The sequence below is a fragment of the Primulina huaijiensis genome, chromosome 9 (genome assembly GCF_012295235.1).
Source record: "Primulina huaijiensis isolate GDHJ02 chromosome 9, ASM1229523v2, whole genome shotgun sequence".
Taxonomy (NCBI): domain Eukaryota; kingdom Viridiplantae; phylum Streptophyta; class Magnoliopsida; order Lamiales; family Gesneriaceae; genus Primulina; species Primulina huaijiensis.
The window spans coordinates 22,366,012-22,388,242 of record NC_133314.1 but is presented as its reverse complement, the minus strand read 5'-3'; the positions used below and the strand labels follow the sequence as shown (position 1 = coordinate 22,388,242).

The following is a 22,231-nucleotide window of genomic DNA, read 5'->3' as shown; positions in this document are numbered from 1 at the left end:
CCACTTAAAAGAAATATAGGCCCGTTTCTTCGGCCCAGCCATTTAATTCCACTGGCTGTCTCCACCTTCATGTCTCCCTCTCGCCATTTACGATCAATTGATCTCTCTCGTTTCTCACAGAGAATCTGTTGAAATACATTTCTTGTCCGTTGCATCTATGATTTGATCTGACGCTGAGACGGTTCTAATTGGATCATGATTGTCGATATTTGATGGACAAACTACGAAGTTGCGGCATCTGTATGTTTCAATACGTGTGCATGTTTCTTCCTCTTCTCGTTATTCTGATTTCGAATGTGTTACCATCTTTTGCAGTAATATAATAGGTCTCTCCTGATTTAGGGAAACATTAAATTCATGGTTTCTCAGGTGTTTCATTCTGTTGTTTATGTTGGCTTTGACATCAAAAGTCCAACATGGATGCTTTCTTTGACTGGACACTACGAGAAGCAGCTCTAGTATTTGTTGTATTCTGGGTGAGTTGATGCCATCTGTCGTGTCCGTTTCTTGGATAGATAAAAAAAAATTGATTCTTTATCAAATCCATCTCCTGATGTTTTAAGTGAATAGAACAACTCAATAATCTGTAAGCTGTCATCTGACGAATTTGAACTGCTGCCTTGAAACTGATGTTACTGTTAAATTTCCATGTGTCACCAGATATTCGTGGTATCTCATTGTCATTAGGTTTTATGTAATTGGTGGAGTTATTCATGCCGGGAGTTCTGACATTTTATGAACTCAGACTCTCATCATTTCTTATTTATATGGAAACGTTATGCATGTGATTTTGTTTGTGACGTACGAAATAAAAGGTTTTGATTTTGAAGCTGGATGTGCTATGGAAGCTGAGTTGGGGAAGAGCGTTGGTATGACTTATGAGGAACAGTCGCAGACATTGTTATTTACTAGCAATCAACGCATACATGTACAGTGAGCCCACACATTAGTGATTTATCTGATGCTTGCTTGGTAATGCTGATGCCTTTAGCTTTAAGCTTTTCTGATGGGCCAGATTGGAATCTGAAGCAGAGCTAGTTTATTTTCTACTTTGCTGGCGGGAAAGATGCTATTTTTGGGTGGCGTGCAACTGTATCATCTTTGTCTTTATTGGCAAACTGTTTTCTCGGATTCTTTTCTTCTTGTTTGTGTGTAATCAGAGTGCTTCTTTTTTTCCTTATACCTTAACTATCTAACGATCTTCTCACATGGGTCTTTATCATTGCACATCTTATTCTCTCTTGTATTTCTCATCTTGAGATAAGTGTAGTTTGATATTATTTGGTTTTAATCATCTACAAAAATCGAGAGTTTGCTATATATACTGTAGACTCCAGCAAAACATGGTTTTGTATCCACAAATTTAAAAGGGTGAAAGATGGCCTTTTATACTGAGGAGGAGCAAACGGATTATTACCTTTTCAAGATTGTTTTGCCTGGTGATTCAGCTGTTGGTAAATCAAATTTGCTCTCTTGATTTGCCAGATATGAGTTTTACCTAAATTCAAAATCTACCATATGGGTAGAATTTCAGATGACTCAGAAGATGGTAATCAATGGGAAGGAAGTCAAGGCACAGCTATGGGACACAGCAGGTCAGGAGCGGTTTGGGGCTGTTACTTCTGCATATTAAGAGGTGCAGTTGGGGCACTTCTTGTCTATGACATCAGCCGACACCAGAATGATTTGTTTCATTAGGAATGTAAGGTGGGATGAAAGACTAATAGTTTCTGAATTAGATGGCGACATTTTGAGGTAAAAATATAACAAAATAGTCTGTTAAGGAACCATATTTCAATTTCCTGTTGGTAATTGCGTTTGAATTAGATAAGTAGTTATGAATCATAGCAGGTATAAGAAATAGCCTTTTGTTCTCTATTTTTATGTTCAATCCCTTCAATAATGTGATTTGATGATGCAAGTTTTCACACTCTGGCTTTGGCAGAAGGAGCTTTGGATTATTTCTTAATATATTTCCCGCTGCTGATTCTGTTACTAACTTGCCTGCTCGATATGATGTATCAAGTAAGCATTCTATCTTTACTTTGAGGAAGGCAGAACCATATATACCAACCATTGTGCCAGTTATATATGCAAGTGGAGAAATGGTTAAAGAGGCTCTAAAGGGTAGGTTGTCTAACCAGCGACTGTGAATCTATGATTACCGCATATAATGTATTTTCCAGTTACATGGGATTTTTGCTTGAATTAAGGCTGTATTTTCAATGGATGCACAATGATTTGGCTAAATCTAGGTCCATTTATGAAGACTTCAATTTTATCCCTAAGGTGAAAACTAAACTGTAGAGAAATCGGGGTGTAAATGAACCAAATCGAGTAGAATATATATGATGAAAATTTAAAAGCTCGAATTAGTTTATTTGAGTTTGAGCTTCGAAAATTTTAAAAAATTTCGAATTAAAGTTCGAGTTCGGCTCGAAAGATTCGAATATGTTTGCGAACTATTCGAATTATCGCTCTAAAATAAGTGTTCGAAAGACTCAAAATTTATTTATTAATATATATTTATATTACATTAATAAAATATTAAGACTCGGAATGGCTCGCGAACTATCCAACAAAATAATTTGACTTCGAGTTCGAATCGAAAAAGTTCGAGTTTGGATCGAACTTGATGACTTCGAATACGAATAATATATTTTTCTAACCGGATAAAAAGCTCGTGAACTAGCTCGATTGGTTTACAACCCTAGTTCTGGTCTAATCCTAGGAGGGAGAGTTTTCCCTAATTTGATCGTTATTACTTGATATAAATCTTTATTTATTTGTTTTTCAGTATCCGACCGGCAGCCCTTGAGCTGTTAATTTTTTTTTTCACTCAGGGACCGAGAAAATATTTATACGACATTCGAAGAAAGGGTAATTTCAATTTTGATTGCATGAAAAAAAGAAAAAGCGTAGCATAACAGACATTAATACTAATACAATGCTCAGGTCATCAAGTAAACACGTATAACGATCAAAAAATATAAAAAATCATGATAATAATTCAAAGCAGATCCCAGATCATGCATAAAAAACCTGAACAAAACAAAGTACATCGAACTAAAGCTTCAGCAGTAAATCATGAGTTACCTACATGGACCTAAACAACTCCTCACCGAACAAATAAAATTACCGAACAGCAACATAAAGTCATTTACATCAGTTTGCATGGACTAATACTCTGGCCAGCATTGATAAGGGATCTCAATATCAGTCCTGATGAGATTAACGACATTTTTTCCACCTGCATAGCGTTGAAGCTGTGGGAAATGAGGCTTTAGAGCTTTGACAAGACTCACATAAAGGATCTCCTTTCGTTGTCTCTGCAAGAAGGAAAGTATGTAGTCAATCTTGGAGAAGATAACCAATTAGTATAATTGGCATTTTAGCAGCCGCTAACTATGTAGATATATAACAGTAAAACAAGCTTTACCTTGAGATTCCTTAAGGCGGCTTGAATTACGTAATTACCATACTGATGCCGAGCAAGTTGAAAAGGAGCTAACTTCGTTTGTAAAATTTCTCCAACAACTAAATCAGTCCCAAAGCTTGAAGAATTAAGACATTTCTCGACCACATGACTGCCCCCTTTATTTTGGGATAGCTGCGTGAAGTGCCCACAGAGGCGTTGCATGACCTTATAAGTCACGATATCATGACCAAGTATCATTGCATGTTGCACAACATAGTTCCTGGGAAAAAAGAAGAATCAACATTCACTAGTCATATAAATGTTATCACAAAAGTAAGATTATTCAGACTGTAATTTGTTAGTTACCCGTAACGGTCATTTGACAGGAACACAGCTTCATCTACAATTTTTTCGAACAGTGTAATTTTTTGTTTGCCAGAAATAGTGCTGATGCATTCGTTCAACGACCTGCACCCTACTTCGTCTGTAGCCAGTTTCATGTAATGCAATATCACATTTTCATAAAGAACCTGAAATCTCCACCAGAATATTAAATCAATTGCGTTAATCTCGTGAATTGTATCAATATTTCTATATTCAATCATCCTAATTTTCTTTAATATTTTTAATTACCTCATTTGGTCTGCTTCCAAACTGATCTAGGCACTGTTTTATTACTGTCTTCGCCGTATTATCACTCATCAGACAATCTAATGTGATAGATAACAGTCCCGTTAGAGTGTAAGCGTGAATTGTTTTCTTGATCCTCTTTATCAGTTTATTGATTGAAGTTGATCTGCCAAAACAGGAAGCAATAAGTCAGATATAATCCCACGAAAATTAGTTCGATTTTCAAAAAATATGGAGTTTTTTTTTTTTTTAATAGCAAAAATATGGAGTTAATCTGTAGAAAAACAGGAAAAAAATTCATTCTAAATAAAAAACCAAATGGTCCGGTCTTGCTCACCCCTCTTCACAGTATGCTGCACTTACGAACGATTTTGTATCCCTCAGCAAGAGTTCTTGGACGAGGGAATCCAGCTGCTCATCTTCGCATTCATTAAGAAGCATTTGAAAGAGAAAAATTCCCTGCTTATTAGTCATCAGCTCAAGAAAAGAGCCCTCGAATTGAGAAAACAATGTCCGTGGGCGCCATGCTCTCGGATTATAGTTTCCTAAAGTTTCCTGGAAGCACGTAAATTCTCTCTCACCCGCCTGGCTTCCAATTTGCAAATTACTGCGTTTAGGGGCATTGGACTGTGTTTCATTCTGATTCCACGAGTTGTTCATTGTATGGTATCCATGACTGGAGCGAAGTCCATCGATTTCGATCCCTCTGAATGGATTCATAGGGGCCTTGAGAATTGGATCGTTACAGGAAAGTGATGTCCCAATATCCGTGTTTCTTATTTCATCATGGCCAGTTTCTGGTTGTGATTGGTGAAAATAATCTATCTTTCCTTGTCCGGTTGAACTTCCAACTCCAAGATTCTTTGAAATATTATTCCCCCCTGCAGAAACGGTTCAAGAAAATAACGTAGAAACGATCCAAATAATTAATCTTGAATAGCTCATGTACATATATAAGAAGAGTACGTATAATTACCATAATTTAATTCATTAAATTTGATTCCATTGGTTGAATATCTAATTTGCTCCATAGCCGCAAAAAATGGATTGTTGAATGAGAATGGATTTGTTCCGTGAACATCTGACGATGATCCTTGATCACTAAAATAATTTTTCCTCACACGAGATGAATTCTCCCAAATTATATCTTTCCCTATAAATAACAATTCAACAATTATCTTATGAACTCAAAATAAAAATACACAAGAATAGGAAAAAAGTATTTTATTTGCTTAAATTATTTACCTTTACTACCACCCACGCGAGACCCCCCTATAATTCCATAACCAAACGAGTTTGCACTAATAAACTCCTGAAGTCCCCGCGTCGTCTTAGCAACGGAGCCATTCAAGAAACTTTGATCAGTTTGATCAGAGGTTGTTTTAGTCGTTAACGTTCTACTCATGAAGTTCATGGAGCTTTCACCATCCGCAGCGTTTACATCGGAGTTGTGAATCGAAGGGTGAACGTCGTTAACCAACCGGAGAGATCGGTAAATTCCAACAAGATCATTGCCAACTTGTTGGTTCTGTTTGATGTCGGGTAGTATTCTTGAATCTGAGCGCTGCATGTTCTTGGATGTTCTTGAAACTGAGTCTTCCACGCATGCACATACAAATTAAGGAGCAGAGAACTAGACGAACAGAAGTGGGTTCAGAAATTAAGAAGCAAAGTAATATATTAATTGTTCACGTTCTGACGAGGTATATACATATATATAGATAGGAGCTAGATTCCTAGTAGACCTTGAAATCCATATCCACGTAGGAAATAATACGGGGAAAAGAAATAGATATATACATGAAATATTTGAACTTTATCTCTATGTTAAGAGTTCTGTCAAAACAATATCTTGTTTGATCGCGTATAGATTTTTATTTGAATTTTTGTATGAAAGATTTATAAGTNATTTTATTTGCTTAAATTATTTACCTTTACTACCACCCACGCGAGACCCCCCTATAATTCCATAACCAAACGAGTTTGCACTAATAAACTCCTGAAGTCCCCGCGTCGTCTTAGCAACGGAGCCATTCAAGAAACTTTGATCAGTTTGATCAGAGGTTGTTTTAGTCGTTAACGTTCTACTCATGAAGTTCATGGAGCTTTCACCATCCGCAGCGTTTACATCGGAGTTGTGAATCGAAGGGTGAACGTCGTTAACCAACCGGAGAGATCGGTAAATTCCAACAAGATCATTGCCAACTTGTTGGTTCTGTTTGATGTCGGGTAGTATTCTTGAATCTGAGCGCTGCATGTTCTTGGATGTTCTTGAAACTGAGTCTTCCACGCATGCACATACAACATAAGGAGCAGAGAACTAGACGAACAGAAGTGGGTTCAGAAATTAAGAAGCAAAGTAATATATTAATTGTTCACGTTCTGACGAGGTATATACATATATATAGATAGGAGCTAGATTCCTAGTAGACCTTGAAATCCATATCCACGTAGGAAATAATACGGGGAAAAGACATAGATATATACATGAAATATTTGAACTTTATCTCTATGTTAAGAGTTCTATCAAAACAATATCTTGTTTGATCACGTATAGATTTTTATTTGAATTTTTGTATGAAAGATTTATAAGGAGAAAAAAATTGTGAAGGATATTTTCAGACTTAAATTTGGGTTGGCTTTCTAATCATTAAAAGTGCTGATAAGTTGGTTAGATTGAGTTTGCAATTTTTTAATGAAATTATGAACTCGAAACCTTTGACTTAATTAGCTGTTGATTGTTTTATATTTCATCATAATCTAATATAAATTCGAACAGAAAAATCGATTATCAAAAAATTTATACGATACTCGCGGTAAATGTATTATAGTCTATTTATTTTGCATAAATAGAGGTGATCTAACCTGTCATTTTGACGGTCTGGAAATTAATTTAACTCATTTTGACAATTTTAGTTTATGTACAAACGAGAAAATAATATGATACTATATATGATTATATACGTACATATCGCTATAATTATTGTATTAATTGCATGCTTAAAAATTCTCTTTAACAGTTGAATATTTGTTGTGCATTTTATATATATTATTGATCTCAAATTTTAGAGCTTATATAATTAAAAATAGGAAAGTATATTGTTTAAAATAAATAAATACATTTGAAATTATAAAATTATTAATTTCAAATGGTCTTTGTAACCCTAATTGTAAATATAACATTTTTCAATAATTAAATATCCAACTATAACATTATATTATTTAAATCAATTAAACTTGCAAACAACTTCTTTTTTCTTTTTTTAGACCCGAAATAAATGTAATGCAACTAAAGCTCGGATCTGGATCCCCTACAGTGCACCAACCACAGTATTTGGTGCTCTGGATATTTAATGAGTTTTGTTGATTTGGGCTTCTTCTCTTTTTTTCCCATTATTTTTCCTCTCTTTTATTTTCCCTTCATTTTCCTCTATTTTTTTCCTTTTTCACAAATATTAGCGGACAATTTTATATGAAATAATATAAACATTTTAATTATGTTATGTTAAATTAATGATTTTACAATTAAACAACTGGAAATCAATTCAATTTCATTGAATTATTGATGGTATGAACTTTAATTGACAAAGCTATATACAACCCATTAGGATCTTCTTCGACAATTCATTACCCATATATAGAAGGCAAAAACTTGTGTGAGACGGTCTCACGGATCTTTTTTGTGAGACGGATCTCTTATTTGGGTCATCCATGAAAAAATATTACTTTTTATGCTAAGAGTATTATTTTTTATTGTGAAAATGGGTAGTGCTGACCCGTCTCACAGATTAAGATCCGTGAGACGGTCTCACAAGAGACTCACTCTATATAGAAAGCTGGAAGTCGTGAATTCAATTTCATTAAATTATTGATGGTATGAACTTTAATGATATCTAGAAATCTTTTAATGGGTAAAAATCTTAAGCCAAAAAACATATTAATTCTTATATGGTAAAATTGATTTTATAATATTTATTCTAATTTAATGTAGGCACAATTTGACCATCCTCACCTTTCTCTTGAAGCCATGAATTTCAATGGAGATATATCCAATAATGCTCTTGAGTATTTTTTTTTTTTTTTAAGCATAGCTGATTAACATTGTTAGTTGAAATGAAGTCTCAAAACGTATGAATTATTTATTTTTTATGGAAATGTGGTGTTGAATTTTAGTTTTTGATATTTCATAATAGAAATGTTCTAAATTTTAATTTAAGCATTAACATGTTAATAGTTTTATATTGTTAAAATTTTTATTCATTGAAAAAAAAATTAATAATACTTATCAAATTCGAAAAAAATGATATGATTTTCCACAGGTAAAAATTTAATATAGTAATATTTAATTGTAATATTATTAATTTAACATAAAATAATTAAAATGTTTACATTATTTCATATTGCTAATGTTTTTGGAAAAAAATTGAGGAAAAGAGAGGGAGAAAAGTGAGGAAAAAAAGAGAATAAGCCCAAATCAACAAAATCCATTAAATATCCACGGCATCAAATGTTGTGGTTGGTACACTGTAGAGGATCCAGATCCAGGGGCGGTTGCGTAGATGGGACTGTGGTGGCGTAGATGGGACTGTATTCTTTCGACATATCCACGATGCCTTTGTTCACTGATGGACCCAATGGAATTTCAGAAAATCCAGCCATCGTCAGCCGTATTCTCCACTTACCAAAAGCCTCGTGCCTTTGATCCACCCGTTCAGGGTCCTCACAAGCTAGTGTGTTTACCACATCCCTTGCCACGCAGTATTCCTCTGCGCTAATCCGCTGCCTGTCATCCTTCGCCCGTGCTGCGTCGATGGGCTCAAACATGGCTGTTTAGTAACCTAGAGTTTCATGGAACCGATCAAAGAATGTTGAAGTGTTGTGTTGGATTCTTGTTCGACAAGGGTCACAACCTTGGGTGACAGGCTCTTAACTAGTCTGAGGAGGAGGTCTCAGTGATTTGCGGTGCTCACGCGCTCATCCGGCACGTATCATATGTAAGGAAAATTAAGAGGCAAGGCTTCTCCATGTCGAACCTGAAGATCATGCTCGAGCCCGACATCACATCCTGATATAGCAGCACGGTGGAATTCGAATGGCACTCCAGATGGATCAGCTAATTTTGCTAACCTCTGGCCGACTAGCTGAAGCCCTCGAGCATGAGCGAATTGGGAGCCGTCGACACCTGTGATTCGAATAGACGGAGGCCCACCAGGTCGATGCTAAACAGCCTGAATGAAGGACGTCCATTGACTACCTTGAGCGATTTTAAAATCGACTATATATGTGAATTCTATTCTCGGTTTCCATTGCTTCCCCTATTATGGCGTTAGATGAAACGCATGCAAACTTGTACGTAGTATGGGCAGATTTTATAAAGCACATGCATGGAAGACATCAATTCAGAACTCGTTGGTTCCTTGCAATTTAACTTCTTGTATATTATGCTTCCAGAAGCCAACAATCTAGCCCGGAGCCCTTCCAACATGTATGCGCTTAATAAAGGATCGCCAGATACCGACATCCTTTTCTCTAATATGTCCATCAGAGCATCGGCTGCTGATATTGCAACATTGATCTATCTGTAAAAGAGATGGTGTCTACTTCTGAAACTATCTCGGCACAGGAAACAAGCAATTGTTTCAGGTCCATATGTTGTGCCATTTCAAGGATTCTGTCGTACCCAGTGAAAAGAGAAGGTTGTGTGACTACACCATTAAACGAGCCACTGACGTCAATATCAGATTCGGGCACAAGAAACTCGTGCCTCAGGACCCACAGAGCATGGATCAATTTGTTTTCATCCTCAACAGCAGAATATCCATTTAAGGGTGAACCTTAAGTATTGTCAGACGAGGGATGGGGATCGTTGACATTTGAATTAGAGAACTGAGGAGAGAAAGGACTCATATTTGAGGAGACGCTTACAGCAGAAGATGAATCACAGACAATGTAATCAACTGCTGGGGTTGATCCCAGAGTAAAAAATTGTTCAGTACAAGCTTGAAATGAAATTTCAGAGCCTTGACTTTTTCTTCCACTTGAATCAATGTGGTTTGAAACTTGATAATTTGATAGATTATAACTGCTGCATTATCTGACAGTAGAAACCGTGAACGCTGGCAGATGTTTGAGATTTCTGGGAGGCTCGCATGCATCTCAAGAACAATTGCATGAACTTCGATAGAATCCAGTACACTTCTGATGAAACTGATCATACCAAGTTACCAACAAATCACAAGTTATAACTTAGAACAAAGATATAGCATTCAATGCAGAAACCCAAACCTCCTTAACGAAGTCAAAACATTATTACATACGTCAATCGATTGATTAAAATCAGAGATATCTGTAAAGCCAAAACTTAAATCACCCGATCAGTACATCTTTCCTGCAAAAATTACCAACAAATACGAGATGAAATATGCAAATCATGCCTGCAATTGTATATATATATGTGAATTTTGGAGCTCAAAAAACACAAACAAAGAGGTTCTCTGTGTCGGTGAATAGTCAGCGTGTTCTTGGAATTAATTATTACATTATAAAGAACAAATAGTACTTTTAAAAGTATCATGTGTAATGTGTTCTTCGGAATTTGACTGTCCCAATATCGAGCATGCATTTCTGAGTTCTGACCTGATCGGTCCTCGTTCTTGGTGTATAATTATTATATTTAGCATACATATAATAATAATAATAATAATAATAATAATAATAATAATAATAATAATAATAACAATAAATAAATAATCTCCCAAAATAATTCAAATGTTTTTCAATGCCACCGACTGCACCGTATAAGACAAACAAAATTCAATTTCATTGCGACGACCAGTTAGCTATTTCTTATTGGCTGCTCCGTGATTATAAAATTAAACTACTTTATAATAATTATTGGATCGAGGTAATATATATCGCCATAATTAATTACATTGGCCGGTCAAATGCATCACTTGAAGAATTCATTTATAAATTGGAATCAATGGAAGAAGTTAAAGAACACGTTCATATAATTAGCATGATTTAAAAAATAAGTTTATCGTCATCGATACTCTATATAACAAAATTTCGCCATTATGGCCTAGTTCCATTTCGACGACATGTTAATTTTGGGTAGAAAAATATGTAAATTTTTTGATAATATGATTTTTTAAATTAAAAAAGGTATGGTGATCCAAATCATATGTAGCTAGGTGAAGCAAATGTATTGAATAAAAGGCGTACATTTCCAAACAAGGAATAAATCATGCATCTCGATCCCTCTTGGAAACCAACTCACAATGAAAAGGCGAGGGGAAGGAAGCGCAGAATCATTTTTAAATACGCGAAGACAAAGCCATCGTGCCGCACAACAAATGTTCCTAAACAAGAATTTCAATTCTTGGATATGTACACATGCATGTTCTCATTTAAACTATGTTATTATTGTCTATTTATTTTCAAGATTTTGAATTTTCTTTCTATTATTGTTGTTGTTGTTGTAGCATGTCATGCATGATGGCTAGCTAGATTTCCTAATTAGGAAAGTACTCAAAATAAATAAATGTAATAATTTAATTAGGATATACAGAGGACATGAGGTCCGAGTTTCAAACATTCACCAATGCAATCTCATCATGGATGCATGTCACCATATATGATACATCAACAATATCATACATGTTTATATATATATATATATATGTATATATATATATAATATATATGTGTGTGTGTGTGTGTATTCAACACAAACATATAAACACCTGAGTGGTGACAAGACTCCCTAAAGATGCGCCCAATTATATAACTTCCAACGAAACACATGCACACACCCCAACGGGTGTGTGAAAATATGCAAAAAGATCAGTTGCCTAGCCAATATATCTAGTGCCCATTTTCCAAAACATGAATAGTAGTTGATGATGGGGGACTACCATCCTATCACAAACTGCGGCATCTGCAGCTTTCATACCTGCATGCCATTCCCTTCCAATGACTCGGAGACAAAAACATGAATTGAGAAAGAGAGAGAATGTTTTGTTGTTTTCCCAAATATCAAGGCGACTGATGTAGCTAGGAGAATGTTAGGACAGCCTTTTTTGATTTAAAAATTCAAATATTCTATATATCATAGTACTATTATGGTTCAATCAAAGAATCATAACCTCCTTAGATTATTCCCACTTCGAATGCTTGTCCTTTTTTATCTTATCTTTTCTTGACATTGCTTCCTCTCCTCCCCACACACGATCTTATTGCATAGGAAAATTGGCCCTTTATTTAATTTAACCATGTATCTCGACAATTATTTAAAGTTGGATATTATTAGTCATGTTTATGGACTTAGATTGCATGTTTAAATATAAGATATTTCAAACTTTTATGATTTCAACTCAATCCACGATCCCCGGTACATGAAATTTGATATAAAATAATGTTTGACATCATTTTAACTATTTCGTCATGAAATTTATGTATTACATAATTAATCAATATATTTTCGCTCGAATTTGTAGATATTTCAAGAATCGCATCTATTGGATTTTGATCATGTCATTTAGATTTTGCTAAACAAACTTCTCAAATATTCGGTGGATTAGGGCATCATGGATCCTTCCAAACAATAAATTCCAAGAACGATGTACAAAGAATTACTAGGAAAGAAAAAGGTATTGAAAGAGAGATATAATTAATAAGAAGACCTCAAATTGTTGGAAGGCAAACATGCATAATTATCAAAGTTTTGAAAAAGAAAAAAGAGGGGAAAAAGAAGAAAACTTGATGTACACACACTAAAAGAGGCACCATCTTCTTAATAAAGGGACCTTTGAGGACATTTCCACACAGCATCAACACAACCTATTATTCTTTCAAACACACCCTTCCATGTACTAGATTTAACCATCTCACTTGGATTTTTCTCCAAAACTCTTTTCTTCTTTGCGCCTCTCTCCCCACTAACACTTTGCGAGATTGGCCTTTCATCTTCTTCCTCTTGGATTTTCTGCATTTATTGCCGATTCTCCACCTCCTTATAAATTTCTTGAAATACCCAAACGATTTTATTTCTTTTTTTCTAAAGAGAACAACCCTTTTAATCCGAACATCCTAAAACACTATATATATATACGTGCAAAGTGAAAAAACCGTGCAGCTTAACTCAAACAGCCAACCCTGATATTTTTCTTTTAATCTTACAGACACATAGCGATCCAGCTGGTAAAATATGGTATCGGAAGTTGATCTTGGTAAAGGCACGGTAACTCTTTCCTCCATTGCGTTGCTTCAAGAAAGGTTTCGACAATTGGAAAAAATGAAAGAACTGAGACAGGAGAGAGAGCTCCTTAAAATATTATCAGAATCTGAAAATCCGTGCAGTCCACTAGTACTAGTGAAACATCACGAGCCACGCTTGAAAACATCGTATGTACGCTCCGAACTGATGTTTCTTCCTCCCAATCCACATTGCCAACTTTCTCTATCCCTCTGGCCGGACTCACAAATCAAGAAAATCGATTCCTGCCGGCGAATCGAGGTCCCGACAAAAATTATTGCTAAATCTTGGTTTAATGATGCACCCTTGGTTTGTTCTTCTGATCACGTGGATACTTCTCTTCGTCTGTAAAACGGCACTCATGAGTACTCATCGTTTTTTTCTTTGTACTCCCATTTGTCGGGAAGTTCTAGCAATTTATGTTAATCTGCCATTATATATATTGATATATATATATAATAATGAATGTCGTTATAAATATATGATACTACAGGAGTACAAGAACTAAACCTGCTCGGTGTTGAGGGTCAAAAGTTTGGCGATCATCTTATATTAGTATATATCTGTTTTTACGCTATAAGAAGTTGAAGCATTTTGATGGAATATGATCACTTTGTGTCATACTTATGAATCTATGATCCTCTTCTTTTTCCTGTAATTAAGAAATCTTATCATCTTACGTCAGAAGTTTATGCATCTCATGAACAGATATAAAAACTGTATCGAGATACTAAATTTTCTTGATTAAAATCATGAAGTAATAGGAAAATAAGCTACTAATAAGTCATATATTTGGGATTGCTGTTCAAAAAGTTAATCATACAACCATGAATCCAAAAATCGGCAGAACTTAGGGGCTCTTGCATTTTGAATCACACAAGCCAGAGCCCAGAGCAGAACATTCAGTGTAATTTGTTTTTAACAATAGAGGGAATGATTTTTCTTTTCTTTTTTTTTTTGGCTCCCAATAAAATGGCCGGATTATAGTACATTCGCCATGTTATAATTTTAAATTAAATTGTAAAAATGAACGTGGCTCCGACCTAATATTAAAAAAAAAAAAGTCTCTTTTTGGCTTGCGAGGTTCATAATAAAAATTTAAAAGTTGAACTGCATACTGTACTATTTCGATCGTCTAGTCTGCATTTTAATGAATAAATTTAATCGAATGGCTTTATTCGATTAAGGATTCAAATTACACCTATTTTGGGTGAATTTAAATTTTTTTTTTTTTTGAATATGAAATTAAAATTCTTTAAAACCACTGTTCCTGATAATAATAAATGTGCCTAAGTCAAATGAGAGTTAATTTCAAATTTAATTGTTCCAAATATGTCAAATTCATTATTTCAAATATCACATTACTTAAAAATATATGTGCATCTTGACCTCTCATGTTGAAGGATCAAAATATATGAAAATATGATAATAATTAGCGTCCCTTTGCATGCGATGTATGTATACATATTGAATTTTCATGTAATATAATGTGTGTGAAATATTTAGAAATTATGTTAAATTTTATGTTAAAGGTACGTGGTATGTGATATTTTTTAAAAAAAATCAAAAGTACATTATGTTAAAGAGTAAGTCTCTTGTGAGATGGTCTCACGAATTTTTATCTGTGAGACGGGTCAATCATACTGATAATCACAATAAAAAGTAATACTATAAGTGTGAGACGAGTCAATCATACCGATATTCACAGTAAAAGTAATACTATTAGCATAAAAAGTAATACTTTTTTTATGAATGACTCAAATAAGAGATTTGATCCACGAAATTTATCCGTAAGATCGTCGCACAAGAGATTTTAGGTATGTTAAAATAAAATAAATTATCCTATTTAATTCCAAAAACGTATTTAAGGATCCTCGGATGTTATGTTGTCCACTATACGGCTAGTATTTAACAAATGGAAACTTGGTCATTAAGAAAAAAAGAGAGACGTCGACAAGCAAAGTCAACGTTTAGCAAAGTGGGTCCCGCCATTCAGCTGATTACCGGGTACTCACCATTCCGGTTATCATTATTATTCAACTTTCCTGTTTTGTTTTTGCTCCCTCTTCGACGAGTCCAAACGGTAGAAAGCATTGGGACATTCAGGCTAGTCAGCGTTTCTCCGGTCCATATACGTTACGGCTGAACTAGGGTTTCAAAGAGGAAAAGGGGTAATATTGAGTCAATTCCCGGAATTTTGTTTGAATTTCTTCTTGTTAACTCGTTTCAGGTTTGAAGATGGATCCTTTCAAGTGACATTTATTTATTTTGTTTAAGTGTTTGCTGGCCCTAGATCTTGCTTCTTATAAGTCCGCGTTTGGTTTGGTTTGGTTTTGGAATTTCATTTTCGGTTTTAATCGTGTAATTTTAGCTCCTTTGTTATGGATTTTTGGTAGTTTCTTACTTCTTATGGTGATCTGTCGAGAAAGCATATATTTACCACGTCGGTCATGTAATAATTATTCTATTTTTCTTCGGTCATATTGACTACCGAAGCTTAATCCCTGGAAATATCGTTCACTGGTTGTAAAATTGGATTTTAATATCTTGTGCTAGAATATTTTTTGAAATTGTCCTTTGACTCATTTTATACAAAGCTTCCCTTTTCTGGATAACAGGGAGGATATTTTTTTGTCTGAATTTCTGTTACTATATACTTGATTTGCCTTCAGGAGTTATCTGGACTCATGATTTTAATGTTTTTTTATTATGCTTTTCAGAGGTCTATAACTAAATTAAAGTTTCATGTGACAAAATGCTTCATATGAAAAAATGCTTTCTCTTGTTTTTTGTACCTGTTGAAGCTATTGGTGATTGGTTATACAAAACTGCGGATCTTGGTAGTTCTTAGAGTTGTTATGTTGTGTTTTTATCCGTTCCATCGATCTTTGTTTCTTATTCATCAGAGATTGTACTGGCATGCCAATTCAATCCTTTCCTAGAAGATTTTGATTATTGTTTTACATTGAGATGTAAACGAGAATACATTGCTGTTTGTCGTTGTTGGTGGTTAAGTGACTTTAAGTTGTTGCTACTTCAGGTTACTCTCATATGGGAACATCTTCTGGTTCTCATTTCAATAACCAATCCTCAATGCTACCTCCTCGTCAACAGCTGCAACCTGGGGGAGTTCTGCTGACCTCTCTCTCCTTAGTTGCACCAGATGTGTGTGGATCTCCAAATCTTCAGGAACATGGCTCAAATTATGGGTTAGTTCGTGAATCTCCAACAGAAAGTGCCAGTTCACGAGAAACTTGGCCCACTGCTGAGGCTTTGACAGTAAAGAAACTTGAGAAGGAAAAAGAAAGAGAGAATGGTTTTGCTGGGCACTCTGTCGTCCGACATATTTCGAATGCAGATAAAATGTCTCTTCGGGATGTGGCCAGTGAAAGGATAGAAATCATAGCAGAAAAAATGCAGAATCTCCCAGACGAGTATTTAGACAAGTTTAAAAATGAACTTCGTGCTTTTCTGGAAGGGTTGGGTGGCTCTCAGCAAAGAGACGAATTTCTATTTCTGCAGAAGCTGGTCCAAGGTAGGGGTGATTTGACTGAGAAAAATCTGATTATGGCACACAGGATTCAGCTAGAAATTCTTGTTTCTATCAAGACTGGAATCCAGGCATTTTTGCATCCAAGCCTCAGTCTATCTCAAGCTTCGCTGATGGACATTTTCTTTTACAAGAAGTGCAGAAACATAGCATGTGGAAGTGCACTACCAGCGGAGGATTGTGCATGTGAATTGTGCGCAAAGAGAAATGGTTTTTGCAACCTTTGCATGTGTGTAATCTGCCAAAAGTTTGATTTTGAGGTTAACACATGCCGCTGGATTGGGTGTGATTTGTGTTTTCACTGGACTCACACTGACTGTGCTATTCGAAATGGACAAATTGGCATGGGTCCTTGCGTGAAGAATGGAACTAGCTCAGCAGAGATGCTTTTCAGATGCAGAGCTTGTAGTATGACATCTGAGTTATTAGGGTGGGTGAAAGATGTATTCCAGCATTGTGCGCCGACCTGGGATAGGGATGCTTTAATCAGAGAACTGGACTTTGTAAGTAGAATTTTCCGTGGGAGTGAGGATTATAGAGGCAGGAAATTGTTCAGGAAGTGTGAGGAGCTCATTGAAAAATTGAAGGGTGGGGTAGCAGAACCTATGGCTTGTAAAGTAATCTCAATGCTCTTTCAAGGTAAGCTTTATTCACAAGGTTATATTGTGAATTATGCTCGTTGCTACATTTATATTTTTTCTTTGTTGCCTGGTTTTTGATGAAATGAACACAAAAACAGATTATATAGGGCTTACTATACTCAGCTTGGTGAACCAATGATTGTTGTTCATATCTTCATGTTGCACACTTCTTCTGGTTTTTGTATTAATCATACTGTACATGGCTTAGGAGGATATGATGGGATTTGCATTTAAGAATGCTATATCCATGTTTGGGATGAGAAATGGAAATGAGGATTTTATTTCAAAGGGGTCTACCTTTAACAACCTGCCTTACATTTTGATGTGACGTAATCTTTATTTTATATTAGATAGTGCATCCTATCTTTCCACTGTTCGTAATAGTTTTGGGGGGAAATTGTTTTACACCTGGATTTTAATTATTTAGGGAAGCCAATTAACAAAATGAATTTAACTTGCATAGTATTGTCATTCTGCGGATTGACAACATATAATTTGGCTTCTTTCTCTGAATTCAAGATGCAAATTATATGCTACTCTAGTCACCCTTATTGTTTTTATTTCAAGATTGACTTAGTTTACTCCTGAGGTAACGTGACTAGCATTTTTCAAATCCAAATACCAAGTTACTGGATGACATTTATTTTTCAATCAACTTGTTTGTGCATCTAAGCTTAGGTTATTATTGCTCGACATTCCTTTGCAACCTGCAAGGTGAATTATGTTCATCTGCTTTATAGTTTGTCCGATTTGTTCTGTTTAATACGTTAGCATCAAATTCCATATAGAACAAATTAATCTTTTCTTTTTCAACTTCTTGAGATTCTTTGAGTTACTCCTGCGATGAAGTTCTTTACAAGGAGTTCCATACTTCTGTTTCCTTTTGCATGATACTGGAAATACTAATTTCAGAGACTCACTCTTATTTTATGAAAATTTTGTTACCTTTACAGAGCTTGAGGCAGACCCCTTAAAGATTCAAGAGAATGAAGAAAGTGGCAGGATGATATCCCCACAGGAAGCATTCAACAGGATAGCAGACGTAGTGCAGGAAGCTGTTAAAAAGATGGAAAATGTTGCAGAAGAGAAAATGCGGATGGTCAAAAAAGCCCGTTTGGCTGTTGATGCTTGTGAGCAAGAGCTTAAGGATAAAGCCAGGGAAGTGGCAGCACTGAAGATGGAAAGGCAGAGAAAGAAGATACAAATTGATGAGCTTGATAATATTGTTAGGCTCAAACAGGCTGAGGCTGACATGTTCGAGCTGAAAGCCAATGAAGCTCGACGAGAAGCTGAGTGGCTTCAAAGAATTTCACTCGCCAAGAGCGAAAAGTCAGAAGAGGATTATACAAGTAGATACCTGAAGCAAAGAATGCAAGAGGCCGAGGCTGAGGCCGAGGCTGAGAAACAATATTTGTTCGAAAAGATTAAGCTTCAGGGAAGTACAAGGGCGTCACAGAGTGGTGAAGGAACAAGTGACCCTTCCCAAATGATGTATAGCAAAATCCAGGATCTACTGAAGAACATGTATGACACAACTTCGAAGGTGGAGGCACATTCAAACGATCGTCACTCATTGGGTTCACTTCCTTGAGTTTCATCATTCTCCATGGTGTACCTTTCGATTTTGTGCACGGCATGAAACTTCATTGTTAATTATGTCTGTCAAACCTTTAGTTGCTGCTTTTCCTTATAGATTAGAAAGCAAGCTCGCGAAACAGCTTGGATGCAAGCGAATGTTCCCATCTTACTGGATGCTATTCATGGCCACCCTCTTATGTACAGTGGTCACTATTATTTTTTCTTTAATTTGCAACTGTTATCCATGACACTTAGTGCTGGCATATACATGCATAGTTTATTTTTTATGTTGATTTGTGAACTGTTTGTGATGTGCTGGTTTTATAATTGTCAATTGACCATATCATGAGAAGCTAATCGATTTCATGCATCACCAACATGCCTTGATGTGATTAAAATGGCGTCGTCTCTGCTATGGAAATTTGATAACCTCATTTTGGTTTTTGTTATTTGAAAACTGTTGGGGAAAGGGGTGCTACAGTGAGTTTTAATCATTGTGTCGTGATTTAGTGAATATAAAATGCTAGAACGGTTGGCTGTTGTTTAAATCATAAAATGTACAGTGGAGCTCAATTTAATTTTGGTCTGGAGATCTAAGTGATCGCTGTTACCAAGGCCACGTGAAAACTTGAACAATGGCGCATGTCTGTGTGTATTAGCACAACATATTGTAAACCGTTATTTTTTTAAACTTAAAAAAGGGCAAGAATCCCAGTCAAAAATGTGTTGCGGTCGAGATTATTCTAACAAAATCACGTCTTATTAGTAAGGATCAGACTGGGATTTCTAGGTAATTCACATCTGAAGTCCCTGGCTTAGGATCTGAAGGATATTCTGTTTATAATACTTCTTGCATTTTTCTTGTTGCATAGTCTTTTCCCATTTCCAGGATTTCTGTTCTGTTTCCATAACGCGGAAGAAGATTATACTAACTTTGATCTTTCTATTGTCAGTATCTCACAATTCGGGTAACTTTCTATTCACCTTTTCTTGAAACCGTGTCTCTGCAATATTTTTCTTGATGATTTATCAATATTTATACATGTTTGGAAGATGGGCAGTTTGAGGGATTACTGCATAACAAATGATCAAACATCAGAAGATGATCTGGTCAAGGCCATGAATTGGGCATGTACCAATGGTGCGAACTGCAGCACAATTCAATGAACCAGACATGTTTTTACCCCAACACAACAAAGGATGACGCATCTTATGTATTCAACAGCTATTATCAAAACATGAAGCACGGGGGAAGCGGTTGTTATTTCAATGACACCGCATTTTTAACCGTTCTCAAACCCAGTAGGCACATCTCACTATCTATCGAAACTGTAACATTTAAAAATCGAGCTCAACTAAGAAGTGGATCTTGGTTTTAAACAAAACTTGAAACGTTTAACGTTCTTCCCATGATGGCGCAAATTGGCACACCTAGCTAGGTGCCCCTCTGCATGTGCCTACCGCTTGTGATTGCATCATTTTCTGATCTCAAAAACGAATAGTACGTAATGGTTTCTAACTTGAAAGTTTAATTACCAATGACAGGTCATGACTCGTGCAAGTTTGATTACACCCCTTGAAAAAGTGGGTCGTTGCATGGGTAATCCAGTGTACTGTTTCATTTGTTGAATTAGAAATTGAATTTACCTGGCAATTTTTCATTTTGTGTTTCAACTTTCAGCATTAAGTGTCATTTGTATTGTTTCTGATCACTTCTGTTCTGACCACTTATTTTTATGAATGTGGGCTAGCCATGGAAATCTAATGGAGAAATAATAATAATTTTAAAATTTATTAAGTTCTATGTTATAATCTAATTCTGTGAGTGTGAGGCTCACTGTTGAACAATTTTTACATGGAGGACCATTCACAGTGAAGATCAAAACATACTCTAATCTTAATTATTTTGCATATATGCCTACTATATAGTTAATGAAATTAATAGGTCCATTTTGATATATACTCATTTAGTAACATTTTTTGTTGATTCTATTAACTAATCTTGGAAAATGTGTAACCATTTTTTCAATTAAATAAATAAAAATAAAATAAAAAATTGGTTGTAAACTTTGCTTTTCAATTATCTTAAATCGAAAAATAACAAATTTATATACAAGTAACAAAGTGAGGTATATCATCGTGTATATATTGTTAACAAAATCAAGAAATGGACTCCACGGAATTGAAATTTTACCAATCAAACACACGGAAATCGATTAATGATAATAACACAGACTACATTTTCAATATTTGTAGACTTTTCAATATGATCCGATGGAGTCATTAATAAATCAAATAATCCCAGTACGGCTTATTAACTGCGAGAAGAGAGACTCAGCATAGATGGCCCGTGCTCAACCCTCGTCTTGTCACTTCTTATCTTTTCCCACTTCAGATTTTTTCCTTGAAACAAGAAATCATTGCCCCTCCCCCAGAAAATATATCAATCTTATAAGTATCAATCGGAAATTTTAAAATGATTTTTTTTTTTAAAAAAAAGCATCGTGTTTGTTCAGATCCTAAGTATAATTACGATAGGCTTCCTTATGATTAAAAAAGACAAATATAGCTTTTTTCATTTTCTTTTGGGTGATCTCTGTAGGGGTGTCAAAATGCGACACGATCTGTCAACCCGACACGACCCAACACGAAAAAAATCAGGTTTGGGTTGGGGTTTTTCGGGTTCGAGTTGGGTGGATTCGGGTTAGTGCCATGTTAGGCGGGTTTCGGGTTGGGTCGCGGGTTGACCCGCGAACTTTTTTTTTGTTGAAAATATTACCTATATTTTTATATATTGTATGTTTGAACAAAATTTATTGTATATTTATATGATAAATTTTCATAATTTAATATTTATTTTGCATATTTTTATTTTTTTAACAATTTTTTATTTGATTTAGTAAATATACTTTTAATTTTCTACGATTAAACTTTTAAATTTAAATCGGAAATTTTGTTATTATATGTTAAATTAAAATATTATTATTATTTTTTTGAATTTTTTTCATTAATTTTTTTAAAAAAATTTTAAAAAAATAAATAAAATTCGGGTTACGCGGGTTAGAAGGGTTGAGTCGGGTTATACAGGTTCGTGTTCGGGGTTTTCGGGTTGCTTCGGGTTCGAGTTGGGTTCGGGTAAAAAAAAAAAAATAATATTC

The 22,231-nt window shown here is 35.1% G+C and overlaps 2 protein-coding genes, 1 long non-coding RNA gene and 1 pseudogene across 4 annotated transcripts; 2 read left to right on the top strand and 2 right to left on the bottom strand.

Annotated features, from left to right (window-relative positions):
- The first annotated feature begins 51 nt into the window (after positions 1 to 51).
- On the top strand, positions 52 to 2,250 carry LOC140984879 (uncharacterized). The gene is made up of 4 exons (XR_012176662.1): positions 52 to 240; positions 370 to 476; positions 831 to 1,755; positions 1,946 to 2,250. It is a non-coding gene; the product is annotated as an uncharacterized lncRNA (long non-coding RNA).
- Positions 2,251 to 3,040: 790 nt separating this feature from the next.
- Positions 3,041 to 4,923, bottom strand: LOC140984124 (putative pumilio homolog 19). Its single transcript, XM_073451330.1, has 5 exons — positions 4,386 to 4,923; positions 4,052 to 4,214; positions 3,785 to 3,948; positions 3,440 to 3,698; positions 3,041 to 3,329 (listed from the first exon to the last, which is right to left on the bottom strand). Exons 1-5 carry the CDS (start codon positions 4,766 to 4,768, stop codon positions 3,180 to 3,182), a joined length of 1,119 nt encoding a protein of 372 aa, XP_073307431.1. The 5' UTR covers positions 4,769 to 4,923; the 3' UTR covers positions 3,041 to 3,179.
- A 3,628-nt stretch (positions 4,924 to 8,551) lies between these two features.
- On the bottom strand, positions 8,552 to 10,199 carry LOC140983983 (scarecrow-like protein 13; annotated as a pseudogene).
- A 5,136-nt stretch (positions 10,200 to 15,335) lies between these two features.
- LOC140984408 (OBERON-like protein) lies at positions 15,336 to 19,364 on the top strand. 2 transcript variants are annotated; one of them, XM_073451807.1, is made up of 3 exons: positions 15,336 to 15,475; positions 16,345 to 17,493; positions 18,449 to 19,364. In XM_073451807.1, exons 2-3 carry the CDS (start codon positions 16,356 to 16,358, stop codon positions 19,084 to 19,086), a joined length of 1,776 nt encoding a protein of 591 aa, XP_073307908.1. In that variant the 5' UTR covers positions 15,336 to 15,475; positions 16,345 to 16,355; the 3' UTR covers positions 19,087 to 19,364. The 2 variants fall into 2 exon arrangements, with proteins under 2 accessions (XP_073307908.1, XP_073307907.1); XM_073451806.1 differs by having other exon boundaries at positions 15,350 to 15,534.
- The last annotated feature ends 2,867 nt before the right edge of the window (positions 19,365 to 22,231 follow it).